General features: G+C 42.5%; 2 protein-coding genes across 3 annotated transcripts; one reads left to right on the top strand and one right to left on the bottom strand.

Annotated features, from left to right (window-relative positions):
- Window positions 1-408: 408 nt before the first annotated feature.
- PNO1 (partner of NOB1 homolog) lies at window positions 409-5,661 on the bottom strand. The gene is made up of 7 exons (XM_068940747.1): window positions 5,335-5,661; window positions 4,895-5,044; window positions 3,678-3,761; window positions 2,938-2,998; window positions 2,018-2,135; window positions 1,405-1,475; window positions 409-716 (listed from the first exon to the last, which is right to left on the bottom strand). The coding sequence occupies exons 1-7, from the start codon at window positions 5,530-5,532 to the stop codon at window positions 649-651; spliced, it is 750 nt and encodes a 249-aa protein (XP_068796848.1). The 5' UTR covers window positions 5,533-5,661; the 3' UTR covers window positions 409-648.
- DNAAF10 (dynein axonemal assembly factor 10) lies at window positions 5,625-14,670 on the top strand. Of its 2 annotated transcripts, none has more exons than XM_068940734.1 (8): window positions 5,625-5,928; window positions 6,960-7,060; window positions 8,137-8,267; window positions 8,702-8,803; window positions 10,500-10,615; window positions 10,995-11,129; window positions 12,648-12,745; window positions 13,766-14,670. In XM_068940734.1, the coding sequence occupies exons 1-8, from the start codon at window positions 5,740-5,742 to the stop codon at window positions 13,971-13,973; spliced, it is 1,080 nt and encodes a 359-aa protein (XP_068796835.1). In that variant the 5' UTR covers window positions 5,625-5,739; the 3' UTR covers window positions 13,974-14,670. The 2 variants fall into 2 exon arrangements, with proteins under 2 accessions (XP_068796835.1, XP_068796836.1); XM_068940735.1 differs by having other exon boundaries at window positions 5,653-5,819.
- Window positions 14,671-15,307: the final 637 nt, after the last annotated feature.

The raw sequence follows: 15,307 nt of genomic DNA, 5'->3' as shown, positions 1-15,307 counted from the left end.
ACCTCTCTGGGCAACCTGTGCCAGGGCTCTGCCACCCTCACAGTCAAGAAGTTTTTTCTCAGGTTTAGATGGAACTTCCTGTGGTTCAGTTTCTGCCCCTTGCCTCTTGTCCTGTTGCTGGGCACTACGGAGAAGAGATTGGCCTCATCCTCTTGTCACCCTTCAGATACTTATACACATTGATCAGATCACCTCTGTCTTCTCTTCTCCAGGCTCAACAGGCCCAGCTCTCTCAGCCTTTCTTCAGAGGAGAGAGATGCTCCAGTCCCCTCCTCATCTTTGTAGCCCTCCACTGGACTCTCTCCAGTAGCACCATGAAAATTAGTTATTCAGAAAATTAGTTGAGAAGCGTTCTGGTTTGAGAATAAGCTTAAGCAGAATCAATCAACCATGCTTCTGCTACAGACAGCCAATATAAAAGACTTTTTAATATCTATACACAAGGAAGAATGACTTAAAATACTTGAGTCAGTATGCCTGAAGGAGACTGGACTGCACAAGTAGTCCTGGTTATCTTCTGGGCTTCTAAATCAAGTAGAAGATGGGGCAGGTACAGCTGTAACTCCAGGCCTCCATTAATACATAGCTCATGTATACAGAAATCAAGATTCCCAGCCACAGTCCTTGGTACAGCAGCCCTTCCGCCTCTCAGAATCTTTCAGCTGCTCTGCTGGCCACAGCCCTAATATTGCCATAAACTTTGGATGGAGGACTCCCTGCAGAAAGAAAAAGTAAAATCATTCAGCAAACAAGACACTGTGTGTTACAAAACCAAAAGTTTTGTTCCCTTGCTTATGTCTGCATCACTGTGGAGAACAGGTGAGAAGGATGCTCAGGATCAGCCACCTTGCCTATTCCTGCAAGCAACAAACTCCCAACTGCTGCTGTGAATGGAGGCTACTGAGGCTTGTTCTTGACCTGCAGCATACAGGGCCAGGATGTGCTGAAGACCTCACTGTACAGAGCGGCTAAGGCCGCTCACCTGGCAACTGCACTGCAAGAGAGCCCAGGCCTTCCAGCAGCTCACTTCTGTAAAATGCCCCTTCCCCATTCTTGTCCGTTCTTGTTCTCAGTGGGGTTCCTCTGTCACACTGATGGATTCCCCCATGGAGCTCCACAGCAAACGCCTGAAGCTGAAAATCTTTTCCAGCATGAGGAGGGTGTTGCAGCCAGAAACTAAGCCCCAGGGGAAAGGAGGGGAACAAACTAGAACAAGTACAGTGGTCCCTCCCTCCACCCCACACCCTTCTCTAAGGGCAACAGCCACCTCCCAGCAACTCACCTGCTCCAAAAGCGTATGTAGGAACACTGGGGCAAAAGTTAAGACCCACATGAAGCAGCCTCTCTCAAACTGCAAAAATCTATTTTCATGTACTGAACAGAAGGTTAGATAACAGGACCTACCTAAAATTAGATTGCAAATTGCTGTTCGTGCCATTTTTATGTTCTGAAAAGATCCTAAAATATGAATTTTCCTGCAAAAAAAAGCAGCCAAAGTAGCATTAGTTACTGTGGGGGTGGGGGGGGAGGGGGAAAATACTCAAAGATTACACAGTTAATGGAGAATCCAAGTTGGAGGTTAGGAGTGAACAAAGACCTTCAAATCAGTGTATGAATTCTTTTCTACAGTTGTAATTAGGAAAACCCCATGAGGTAGAACCTGTTCTTTTATAAATACTTCACTAAATTTAAGAGTTTGTAAATTTAGCAGTATAGCAGTTTTGGGAGAAAAACATTGTTACAGGGCTGGGGGGGTATCCAGCTTTGATTATTCATATAAAAGAATTCTTACGCTGCATAGAATCATCCAATTGTCGTCATGTTGTCAGCAGTCTCATAACAAAAGGTTAAATAAATGTACAAATAGCATTCATTAACTATAGTCCTTAAATCATTTGTCTTACTACTGCACTACGAGAATTTCCAAACATTCAGGGATTCTTGGTTTCTAGAGGATCAAATAGATAAGCTTACAAACTGCACTCTGTCTAGGAGGAGGAGGGAAGCCTATACTTACGCATCAGCAAGAACTATGCGTGTTCTTGTTACGTTTTCTATAGTGAACTTGGTTTTTCCACCTTTCCCAGCTATTCTTCCTATTGCTCTTGACAGATGATCTCCTTTCAAAGGTTTGACTAAAAGAATAAACGCAGTAAAACATCACATGCATTTCTGTGACACTTCTTTGTGCAAGTTACTGAAACAGCCAAGTTACACCAAAGCAACTTTACTATAGGTGAGATATATACGTGTATATATACATGCACAGAGCATGTACATGTACACGCATTTATATTCACCTATAGCGATATAGGTGAAAAATCACATCTAATGGTACGTGGCCACGTCGTCTCTGGTATCAGAAAGAAATTCTCATACAGAACTGTAATGGAAGGCAGTCTCTCCATTATCAGGCAGTTAAGATTGAGGAGGCATGCTCCCAACAGTCCCAGTAATATATTAAACAGTAAGTGTTTGTTGTATCTACTTCTCTGCCAGAATATCGGGAGAAGCAGAGCCCAATATACCATTTCAATTTAAAATAAATAAATAAATCTAATAGAGCTATTCCCAAAAACACCATGTCACCTTTAAGTTTAAAGAACAGCTTTCTATGATGAGAAAAATTAATTCAATCAGAAAATTAATTTGACAGAGATGATATACTTTTAAGAAAGCAGTTCTGGGCGTTTTGTTAGGACATTTCACAAAGACCACAACCCTTTGAATCCTCACGCACCTAGACAATAATCCTGTGTTGGTATGAAAGTTTTCCTGATCCTTGTGGATAAATAGCATGAGCAGAGTGAGCCACTTTCTTATAGTGTCACTGACTCTGAAGGAGCTACTTGGTTTTAGGGGAAGAGAAGAGAAAAAAAAAAAATGTATTGACAGATGACACACAATTACTAGAATACCACAGCTGAAAATACTTACCGTCTGTAACTTCAAAGGATTCTAGAAAAAGATCATCTAATCTGATGAGAGCAAGAGCATCCTAAAACATTAACAGATCAGTTAGTGAGTTTGTTACAGTACCGCAATACACAGAGTTGCGAGGCTATAGATTATGTGTGTTTTCTTTATACGTATAAAGAGACCACATCAATAACACTTCCCCACTTAACATGTCAAACAATAGTTGACAAAAACCAGTTCAACTACTTTTTCGATAGCAATATAAACTTATATTTCTGTACAGAGAACACTGCAAACGCTTAGGCCCCACCATTCTCCCATGATCCACTTAACACTGGTAAAATCTGTGCAAGCGTGCCACAAAAAGTATTTCTGTTCTCTGCAAGTAAAGTTTGAGTTTTGAACAGCGTAATGGTTATTGGCCTGGACTACACCAAAATGAACAGTCTCTGCATGTGCAGAGTAGCTTAAAGGCAGTTTATCGCTTCACGTTTACCTCTCATACATCACAAGATATTTCCCCCACTTCATAGTTTTAAAGAACAGTATCACTGGCCATAAGATTATGCTGCTTGAGGATTCTGAACTAGTTTAAGAAATTAGATTTCCCCTTGGTCACAATTTCAAACAAGTTTATTTTTTAGAAAACCATCTAAATACTGTTTTATTATTTCTTACTTGCTGTAGTTCGCAGAAAGGCCAAAGATTCCAAGCAAGCAAATTCAAGCAACTCACAAACTAGCTGTTGGAAGACTCACCTCAACTTGAAACCCAAGTATGAATGCTTTCACAAAATCAGCTGCTTTTGTTAGAGCGCTTATATCCTTTGTCTCTTGACAAGTCTGTGAGACAAGAAGTTATGCTGGCAAATTAAGACCATTCAAGTAGGATCATGACTTGAAAAATCTAAGAGGTCAAGGCCAATCATAAAAATTCGCATGCAGGTAATGCTCCTTCTATATTGCCTTTCACTGAAAGGCCTGAATAAACTTTGTGCTTTCTCGTAATGCTGACCCTCAACCACTGAAGACCCTCAGCAGAATTGCAAGACCATTCCTGCTCTACCCTAACTTTTCCTCACAGTGATTTCTAGAAAGTGTAAATAAGGGATAGTTATGTTACCATTCCTAGTAAGTTGGCCACAACCTGCTGTCAATGTTTTTTTTTCCCCCTCTTGTAGCCACCATCACACTTGCAGTAAGATTTAAAGGTTAAGAAGCAAAATTACCATTCGTGTCTGTATTTTCCCAAAACATTTGAAAATCTTACACATTAATATCGCTAAAACAATTACTCATGTATCAGAAACATAGCACAAGCTTTAGATATGCAGTTTAAAATAACTAGTCCGAGTAAGAATTAATGACGAATAAATAAAAATGTTCACAAGATTTACAATTATATATAGTATCTGTACCCCGAACTATTTCAGGGCAATCCATTAAACAAAAATTACAAGCTGTTAAACCACATTCCATTATCTACAACTGTGAACAAAAGACATCAGGCATTTTGGTGGCCCCTTGAAAAACCTCTATTAACTCATAACTGCACCTTAAATATTCAGTAGCCTTAAATATCCACAAAATACTGCATTCTAAAATCACATCTAACACTGAGAATTGGTACAAGAATCTTGGTCCCTAATAAATTTTCTCCAACAAAGACAGAAAAAAACAGTTTATGCAGGCCAGCTCTAGAAGAGGTGGACTTTTAAGTCTTATTTGCATCAAATGCTTGTTTCTAAGCACTAACTGACAGGTTTTATTTTGATCTCAGGTTTTCTTGTTAGGTGAAACAACTTATTTACCATTTTTCTAAGTATTCTTAGAACGCTTCGCTATAACTCTTTAAGAAATAAAATAGGAATACTTATGAAGAGAAACATTGCATTTTAATTATTAGTTGACCAGAAATGATGTAAAACATTCTGAGGAAAAAAAAAAACCCAGCGAACAGAAAGAACTCTCTTTACCTTGATTTCAACGTTTCTTGTTTTTAAATTAAACCTGATTTGAAGTTGCAAGTGTTCCACGACAGGCGTGAATATTTTCATCCAATTCTCCTTTAATGGCGTGTACCTGTTAGCTGGCACAGGTATCTTCCTGATTTCATCATTTCCAACCTAGCGAGAGAAAGAAAGCACAGAAGAGAAGGAAAAAAAAAAAAAGAGAGAAGGAAAAAATCCAGAAGTCATTGTCACGTGGCGAATACAGCGCAGCAAAAAAGCTCCTCCTCATCTCAGCCTGTTCTTTCCCCTGTTGCAGAGGACCCCGAAGAACAGCGCGGCCCGGGCACGGCTGTGGCGGCCCAGCGCGACGCAGCGAAGCAGCCGGCCGCGATACGCCGAGCTCCTGCTCGGCCGCCGCCGCCGCCCCGGCCCCGGCCCCGGCCCAGCGCCGCCGCCCCGCGCACCCGCAACGCCTCAGCGGCCACGGGCGGGAAGGCGGGCCGCTTGCCCGGCCGCGGCCCCGTCGTGTCCATCGCCACCGCTGCCGCCTCCTCGCCGCCGCCCGCCCGCCGCTTCCGCCGGCTCCGCTTGGACGCGACGGTCATGAAGCCGCTCTCCGTGGCGCCGGCAGCGGCCGCGGCCGCAGCCTCCTCCGTTTCCATGGCGACTCAGCCTTTGCGGAGAGTCGCGCGCGCGCGCTCCAACCGCCGCCCCGGCGCTGCCGCGCGAGGCCACGTGGCCCCCAACAGCCCCCGGAAGGAGTCGCCTGGGCCGCCCGCTTCCGCCTGGGCCGCCCGCTTCCTGCGGTGCCCGCGGCAGTGCCGGCAGTGCCGGCACGGCGGCGGCGGCGGCGGCGGGGGGCGCTCGGAATGTCGGGCGCGGGTCTGGAGCGGCCGCAGCTGGTGGCGCACGTGCAGCAGGCACTGAGCTACACCGTGTTCGACTGCAAGTGGGTGCCGCGCAGCGCGCGCCTGCTCTGCCTCGGCAGCGCCCCGCGCGGCGCCGGCGTGCTGGAGCTCTACGAGCTGCAGGGTGGCCGCCTGGCGCTGCTGCGGCAGGTGAGCGCAGCGCGCCGGCCGGGCGGGGCCGTTGCTGTGGCGATGCGCGGGCCGTTACTTTGCGAGGGGAGCCCTCCATTTTGGGGGTGGGGGCTCCATTTTGTGCCCAGCTTTAATTCACGGCCTCTTAAGTGGATGGGCCCGAGGGGGCCTTTTAGGTCCTCTCCCGACTCGGTACTGGGAGGCCGTAGCCTGTGCTAACGCCAGTTCCGATGTTGAGAGGTTTCCGATTTGCCTCACCCTAATAGCCCGGTGTCGGGTTATCCATTGCTTTCCCGGTTCGCACTGAAGGAAGAGCCGGGAGCTCTCGGGTTTGGCGCGGAGGCCCGGCCCAGCCTGGCCCTGGGCTGCGCCACGCGTGAACCCGTCACTCTGGCCGCAGCAGGCCGCGCGTGGGAAGGGTGCGCGGCTCTGTTGGCCGACGGTTTCATCGCTCGCTTCCGTGGCGGTGGCCTTTTTGAACGTCCGCGTGGAGCAGCAGGGTTGTAAACGAAACCAGCCTTTAAGGATTTGCTGATCTTCAGGAGCAGCCGTGTGGCTCAGGTGCTCAGTGGGAGCTCGTGACCCACTGGCACCCAAGTACCTCAGCTTCCTCTGTTAATACAGTTCTGTAGGGACAAAACATCAAAGGCACATAAACCACGCTATTACAGACTAATAGAGAGAATCTTGTAATGATCCCTTTCTCTGCGTCCTAGCAGGGCTCTGCGGAGAGCTACAGTTCCCTCTATGTTATATTTGCAAATCAGCAGAGACAGCAGAGCTGTTGGTCTCGGAGTGTCGTTAGCAAGCTGAGGTGAGAGAGTTTGTGTTAAGGCCATTAAACTGAAGTCGCTGCTTTTCTGTGCGATTAGAAATAAAAGTGTAATTTTGCCTTTGGGCAGGGAGTGTTCTGATTGTATTCTAGGCTGAATAACCTCTGAAAGTTTCACGGAAATCTGTCACCAGTGGGCTTTCAAGAATCAGCTTCTGCAGTCTGTGATCTGTTACTTTAATGTGCTGACACAAAGTATATCCTTTTTTTTAAAAAGATTGAAAAAGCTAAACCTCTAAAATGTGGAACTTTTGGTGCTACATCGCTGCAGCAAAGATACTTAGCTACAGGAGATTTTGGTGGAAACCTTAATATATGGTAAGACTACGTTTTCTGTTGAAGCTTTTTCATTTGATGTTATACGTGTTCTGTTTGAACTAATGTTTCTGTATTTGGCTTATTTTCTTTGTAGAAAATGCGATCTGTGTTGTGTTAATTAGGGCCCAGTCACAAGCCTTATGGACTAATGTACAGGAACACACCTCTTTTCACACAATAAAAAAGAATGCTGCACAGGAGTTTAATTTAACGCTGTTTCATTTACATCTTCTGTTTTCAGCTACAGAAATCTGTAAGGAACTTTAATTGTTTTTGGGGAAAAGTACTTTTTTTCTATTAGAAGAGGCTTTTTTTGGATAGGTGTGTGAGTATGAACAGGAGACTATTTTCAACCTAAATCTCATGGCTAGATTGCATACACTTTTTAGTCTCAGTATTTCAGATTGTTTTTAAGGTCCCTGATTAATTTGTGAGGGTAAATTAAAGTGATATGAAAAAAACACTTTTTTGACCCTACTTACTTTTTTTATTGTATTTCCCTCGGCAAGGAACCATTGATTCTATTTTGTTGGAATACGAGCAATGATGTGGGTTGGGTATTAGTTGAAGGGAAATTAAAAATTCAAAATAAAATTAGGAAGAGCTCTCAAAGGCCGAGAGTCAGTGGGCAGGATCCGTAAAGTCCATACTTGGGTTCAGTTCTTCTTTGAACTGGAAGAGCAGTTGTCAGATGGGAGGAGGATGGATGGACAGAGTTGTCTTATATCCTTATGGGGAGTAAATTGGTATTGGGAGCATTTTTGATCTGCAGTGTGATTCTTTTTGAGCCCCACACAAAGACCAGTTCTTAGAGGTGGCTGTGATGATTCCCCCAAGTAGCTTGACAAAAAGGGAAGTCTAGAACTGAGCAAAAACTTTCAGAGCTGTCCAAATTAATAGCCAAAGAACAAATCAGTGAAAGATTCTAGGTTCTGAATGTTGATACCAGTGTTTTGTTCTCAGTGTGAAACTGAGCTCTTACCTGTTGTGCTCATACTATGTTTCCTCTCATTTTTATACCAGTCCTGAGCATCAAGGAAAATGCCATATTATCTGTTCTTTTTTTTCTTGCCTAGGAATTTAGAAGCTCCTGAAATACCAGTATATTCTGTGAAAGCTCATAAGGAAATCATAAACAGTATAGATGGTGTAGGTGGCTTAGGAATTGGGGAAGGTGCACCAGAAATTGTGACTGGCAGTCGAGATGGTGAGTTAGTGTACTCTAAAAGTCTTTTCAATTATTCCAAGAAAGTAGTCTGTAAGCTTTGGCAGCGGACAGTCTGCCGTCTGAAGTAGTTAGAAATCTGTTGCAACTGGTTCTTCCTGTGCTATCTCTTGAATCTTACTTGGGACAAAATTTCTGTAATTCTTTTAGAAGCTGTAGATTAGTAGAAGATATCACTGAGCAAGGAACAGAAGGAATACAAAGCAGAATAAATACAAAATGCTCGCTAGGGAAAGTATATCCTTCATTTCTGCTTTATTTTTTCCAACCGCTAAGTGTAGTCTGGCTTTCTGGAATTGAAAGAGATGCTACAGCATTTTGAATGAGCAGGCTGAAGAGCAAAGGCCTTCAGTGGGAAAATGAAGGCAGTGTGACAGTTTGTCCATAATGCAAAATCCCTTGTCATTCTTTTACAGGAACTGTAAAGGTATGGGACCCAAGACAGAAAGATACTCCTGTTGCTAATATGGAACCTGTACAGGGAGAGAGCAGAAGAGACTGCTGGACAGTAGCATTTGGTAACCAAATTATAACCTGATTATAACTATTCCTCCCTCTAATACAAACTGTGCTTTGACAGTCATCAAGTATTTCACAACGTTATGGAACACTTATTTTGTATGGATACATCAGTAGCGGATTTTGCTTTTCACCGTTGTTAAACTTATGCGTTTTTAATGTATTGTTTTTTCAAAAGAAGCAAATTTTGTGGTAGTTGGTTTTGGACTCGTTATCTTAACTTCTTTGGTTAATCATTTCACAGAAAAGCTGTGTGGGTTTTATTTTTGTGCCTTGGAAGTTGAAATCACTTTCAGCTGCGTTGTCCTGAAGGAGTGTAATTGTTACACTGCACAGAGAAGCAATCACTGTTGTGGCATAGTTCCATCTTTAACACATTCAGGCGTTAATATTAAGAGAAAATCCTTGAAGCTAGGAGCTAATTAAAGAGAGCAGAGATGCTTGTTGTGTGCCCAGCATTTTTCCTTTGATGAGAACAAGATGCTTGTTGTGCTGGAATTTCTGGATTAGCTCCATTTCTGCCTCCAGTCTCAGGAAGTAAGTTTTACACGCTGTCAAGAAGTGCATGGATTATAAGAATGAAATTGATAGTAGGGAGATGACATTCCTTGGCAAGAAGGTGGAACTATAATCCTCGTTGCTGTTGACATCTTCGTCTTTCGCTTTGACGAGTGACATAAGAGTAACATATGTTTCCTTTAATTTTCTTTTGAGTTACTGATGCTTGAGCCAAGGCCAGGTTTATCTTGACCTATGTACCCTTCATCTGAGAGCTAACTTATTTCAGACACTGATGTGCTTCCTTGATCCTGTCAGCTGAGAGTCAGTTTTTGGAGACTGGCTTCAGTGTGTGTCTAGTGATGGCCATGGTAGCTCCCAGGGCCTCCTGGGAGGCTCCTCAAGTCTGCCTGCAGAACACTCTTATCATCTCAGGAACGTTTCACGCTTGAGAGGCTGGTTAAGGATTCCGACTCGCTTTCTGCCACGCTGCTGTGGTCCTGTCTGAGGAGCATGATTTACAACAGCCACATTCTGCCCGCTGCAGCTTGGTCTCGTGAGCAGGTCCACGGAGCTTTGTGATGGCGTGTTGGGCTGTGCAAAGAGGCAGCTGTCCCTCTTGCTGGAGCTGCCTTTGCCCTGTTGTAACGTGAACTGCCAATTTGGCCTTGCCCACAGGCTTTTGGGTCATTTTGGTTTTGCGTGTTCAGGCCAATATGAATTTACTGAAAGAATAGGGTTTTTTATTATTTTAATTTTATAAAATTGCCTTTTTTGCTAATACATTTTTGTATTTTTGAGCATTTTAGAGCATTTTTGTTTGTTCAGATGAAAGGTAGCTGCAGTTTACTTGAACTCCTAGTAGTGCATTGTTTACCAGACATAGGAATTTATTATCAGTGAACAAATCCAACTACTTCTCAAGGATGCGTGTATCCAGATGAAGTAGTCTTTGTAATTTCATCAGTACTTGGAGGGGAATAAGGATTTTGCTCATATTGTTTAAAGAAACAGACTACCAGTTTTGAAGCTGTATTTTCTATACCTTTCTGGTTTGAAGAGCAGCCCGTTCATTAAATCTTAATATTTCAATAGTAATATTTTTTCTGTAAGTTGAAACTGCAGACTTAGGATTTCTGAAACGTACCGTCTAAAGGGGGTTTCCTGTACTCTAATTAGTTCTTTCTCTGTGTCCAGGAAACGCTTACAATCAAGAGGAACGTGTTGTATGTGCTGGATATGACAATGGGGACATTAAATTGTTTGACTTAAAAACCATGTCACTACGATGGGAGACCAATATTAAGAATGGGGTAATGTATCATACAAGCATGTTTTCATTCCAGCTTATATGTAGGATGGAAAAACTAAAAGGGCACTTGGTCTACTGAAAATCTACTCAGAAGACTTTTCTTCTGGGATTGTACCAAGGAATTGTTTTTCGCAAGTTCAGCAGATTGTACCTCTGAAGTTCTTAAGTCTGGATAGCATGAGGTATTTTATCAGTAAACTGTTTTGGTGGATTCATGTTTTTAGATGATCTTTTTGAATCTTGTTATTTCCAAGTTGGTGACGTTGTTATTGTCATTGTAAAAGTGACAAATGATTAGATTATATATTTACAAATCTGAAAAAATTTTTTTATCGGTGGCTGAATTTCAAGCTTGAATGTGTCTATTGTTGTATTTCCAGGTTTGCAGTGTGGAGTTTGACAGGAAAGATGTAAACATGAACAAGCTAGTGGCCACATCACTTGAGGGAAAGTTTCATGTTTTTGATATGAGAACTCAGCATCCAACCAAAGGTTTTGCTTCTGTTTCGGAAAAGGTATGAGGAGTCGAAGAACGTCTTGCTATGTGAGAAACTTTGAATATATGTTGCTAAAGTATCTGGAAACACTACAGGTTTAAAACTGTTGTCTGTGATATCTAATAGATGCCCAGGTTACTGGGGCAAGAACTATGTATGCAGCGACATAGCTGGCTGGCGTGGCCCCTGGTGTGAGCAGTGAAAGGACTCCTCTGGTGCATCGCACTGCCAGCGCTCGGCAAGCCTTCCTCCCTTTTATAAACTGATATTTGGGCTTCTCTGGTCTTTTGGTCCTCTGCACCTCTGTGCACTCAACAGTGCCCCTAGTCTTGCAGTCATGTTTATTGGCGGCCATATCAAATTGTGATGATCATGCAGATTTGAATCTTAACTGTATCCCAAAATAAAGTTAGCGCTCTGCAACTGCTTTTTTTCCTGCAGTGACTAGGCTTCATATAATTCATAAAAATCATTTTTTTTGCTTCAGAACCAAGTAGTTGGGATATTGGGAATGAGCAGAGAGAGACTTAGGAGAGACTGGCCTGGAGGATGTTGTGTGTGGAGAATTCTGATATCTTTTTTTTTTTTTTTTCCATCCGTGACCACTGTGTTGGTTAGTACAAGCGCTTTATAAAGCAGCAGCAGTTTTCGTGAAAAAGATTTGCTGATGATTAGTGAGAAGGAGCTTTAATGACGAAGTTCCCCAGGACTGCCTAAATTAGGAAAAACTTCAGTGTCAATCTAGTATCTTTAAATTCCTGTTTTCCACATCCCCGTTGAAAGCAAATAAGATATTGGAAGTATCTTGATTAGTTAACACAGAAGCATTTACTGAATTAGTGCTTGTAATAGTCAAAATGTGAAAACGAAATCCTTATCGTTCATTTGTTGCAGTTAAACTCTTCCTTTTGGACGTTTGTAGACAGATATGCGTTAAGTCAGGATAAGTGTGTAGGGGTTTTTCTTCAAGTAATTTCTGTTGCTATGCGATTTTGCTCTGCGCCCAGACTTGATTTATATTTGATTTGTTGATATGTTTGTCAGGTTTGCATAGTGTTTGTAGTGTTTGTAATATGTTCTCTTGCAATAATGATTTTAGTGTCTATCTCTTAAAATTAACATTGTGGTGACTGCATCACCTAAGAGCTTGGGAATCCTGTAGGTACAGAGCAGTTCCAAAGTACGTTTTTACGCAGCCACTTCACGCTCGCTTAGCCAGCGCTGACAAAGCTGAAGTGTATGCGTGGGTTGACTCCATCAAGGTGGTGGTAGCCTTGGTAGGGCTGCTGCTGTGTCCCTGCAGAGGATGGGGTGCACTGGAGGCCTGACTTGATTCCCCCTGGGTGGGAACAGGCTGCTCCTGCGGCAGCGGGCTTTAAGGCAGGAGGAAGGGAAGGTATCTCAGAATGGATGTTCCGGGGTCCGCCGCCAGAAGGCTGGATTCTGTTCACACAGGTGATTGCAGTTTAAGATCCTGCATCCTTTCTCGTGAAGATAATCTGTAACTGACTTCCATGCAATGCTGTTTTTTATTAGGCTCACAAATCTACCATGTGGCAGGTTCGGCACCTTCCACAGAACAGAGATATATTTATGACGAGTGGAGGAGCTGGGAGCCTTCATCTCTGGAAATAGTAAGTGATCACTCTCCATTTTACAGAAGGGGAAATAAGAAACCAAAACAACCATATATTCTTTTATGAAAGAATCTTCCTGAAAACAATGAGTTGGTCCTGCTCCCAAGCTCGGTTTATCTAGTTAAAATTACTGTTTACCAGTGCAGTAGAAAAGTGATTTCTGTGTCACTACTTGATGCTGAAGCCTACATTAATCCCTAAAAGAATGTGATTGACGACAGCATAGGTGAATTGTGCCCTTGTCACTTATCTTAACGTAATTGAGATCCAATTATATTCTCAGTTCACAGGCTGATAAATGGAAGAAAATGGATTTCTTAAAATTCTTGTATGGTAGCAGTTATGGCTGAGAAAAATATTGAAAGCCAAGCCTATAATAATTCTTATCTTTACATCTTCTCAGTTCCATGCCAAAATAATTTAATCATCATAATGCAGTGAAGTAGGTCACAATTACCCTTATGTTTCATAGGGATTGCTGAGATGTGATTTTCTTGCCTGTGGCAAAAGTCAAGCAGTTGAAAAATACGGAGGTACGGGAGAGAGGTGTCAGAATTCAAAACTTCCTGCCTTGTTGTGTCCACTGTTCATAATGCCCTCATACTGAAGGGCTAATTCTGAACAAAGTGGGACTTCATCATGTTCCCAACCCCTTCCTCCATGCCAGAGTGTGCTAGATCTAAGGACCGTACAAGCGCTGTGTACGCTGCCCCTGTGTACAGTATGACTGTGAGTGAGATCCTTCAGGTCGGACTGCCTGGTCTGGACTGTTTGTTTGTCTCTGCAAATCTCTCACCCCATTGGATTCTGTGAACAGTGATGAATTGCATCATTAAATATTCACTGAGAATGCAGTGTGGATGTAGCTGGATGTAATGATTCATTATTCTTAAGATGCTTGCTTGCCTCATCTTGAGAACAGAGGAAACCCTTCTCGTTGGGCTTTTGAAAATGAAAAGGATGATCATGTTTGTATAATTAAATTTAAAATGCATGTTTTACTTTTCTTATTGCCAGTGAATACCCTGCTCAGCGCTCAAAGAAGGATTCTGAAGGAGCTGAGATGGGGGTGGCAGGTTCTGTCAGCCTCTTGCAGAACGTAACTTTGTCAACACAGCCGATTTCTAGCCTAGACTGGAGCCCTGACAAAAAGGGACTGTGTGTCTGTGGTGCATTTGACCAAACCGTGAGGGTACTGATAGTTACCAAACTTAACAAAGTTTGACAGGAAAACTAAGATTTCCAATGAGAAAGCAATATAATTTACAGTCTGAAAATATGGGAGGGAGAACCCTCCTGTTTCTAATTTAATTTCTCCCTTATTAAAACTGGATTAAAGAACTCGAAACCAGATCTTTCTATTGAAAGTTCAGAAACATGCTATTGGAGTTGTTTGATTGTGCTGCAATGACTTGAACAAGTTGCCTAGGCACAAAACTTTTTACCTTCTTGAAGTGTGAATTTACGTTAAAATGAAACGTGCCTTTGTTTTATCACAACTTGTAAGTTCAGAAATTATTTTGAATTGTTTGTTTTCAGTTTAACCACAGTGCAAATATGCTCACCTTGTTAAATGGTTTGACTTTTTTTCTAAATAGTATTGTCCATACACATTTAGGCTATGGAAACTATTATATGATCCTTCATAGAAACTCCTTGTGCTTACTTGATTGTATTAGATAGAATGTTTGTTAAAGTGACTTAGGTTCTTAAATACGCCATAGAAGCTATAATGAATACTGAAATATTCAGGTTTGATGGAGTAAACTTTTCTTGAAGATGGTATTGAAATTAAACTGTTGAGCAAAATGCACTGTTTTATTGCTTTAGTTTATTTTTGTAACAAGTTTTTATGTTCTGTTGGTTTTATATCTGTTTGTAATGGTAGTCTACAAATAAAACTCTCTGGAGTGTCGTTTTAATACGGACAAAGTATATTATTCAAACATCTAGAGCTGTGGAGAAGGAATGTATGGGTTTACAAGGATGGTTTGCAGTACTTAGATAAAACGTCATCATTTTGCAGGAAAAGTTACTAGAATTTCCCTCCGTCGTGAACAACTTTATATGGCATTCAAAGTACTGTCTTTTCTTTATCAGATTCACTATGGTTCTCCAAAACCTGATGTGATTGAGTAGTTTGTTACTGTAGTTGTACCTGAAATTCTCTTTGAAATTCCCCTTATCTGCAATGTGTTTCTTTTCTGATTTAAACATAAACTGGCTGCAGCACACGCTGGCTTTGGGAAGAGGAATTGATATTTGACAAAGGTGAGTCGCCTGTGCTGCATCAAGTCTGCTTTCCAGGGACTGCTCCTGAGAACCACACACTGCTCTGCTGAGAGAGAGGCTGCTGGGCTTTATGTCTGTTACTGGTCCTGCCACCAGCTGGCATCCGAGCAAGATGCAGGAAGAAGAGCAAACTGCCAAATGCTGCTGACAGTTAAGGTATGGGAAAGCGGCAAGTAAGGGACGGAGTGTGGAAGCCAGAGACCGTTGGAAGTGGAGAGGGAAACTGGCTTGAAATGAGAGGTGAGGAGCTGTGGGGTTAAGGCGACA

The sequence above is a fragment of the Struthio camelus genome, chromosome 3 (assembly GCF_040807025.1).
Source record: "Struthio camelus isolate bStrCam1 chromosome 3, bStrCam1.hap1, whole genome shotgun sequence".
NCBI classification, from domain to species: domain Eukaryota; kingdom Metazoa; phylum Chordata; class Aves; order Struthioniformes; family Struthionidae; genus Struthio; species Struthio camelus.
The sequence above is the reverse complement of the archived record's forward strand: the minus strand, read 5'-3'. Positions and strand labels throughout refer to the sequence as shown.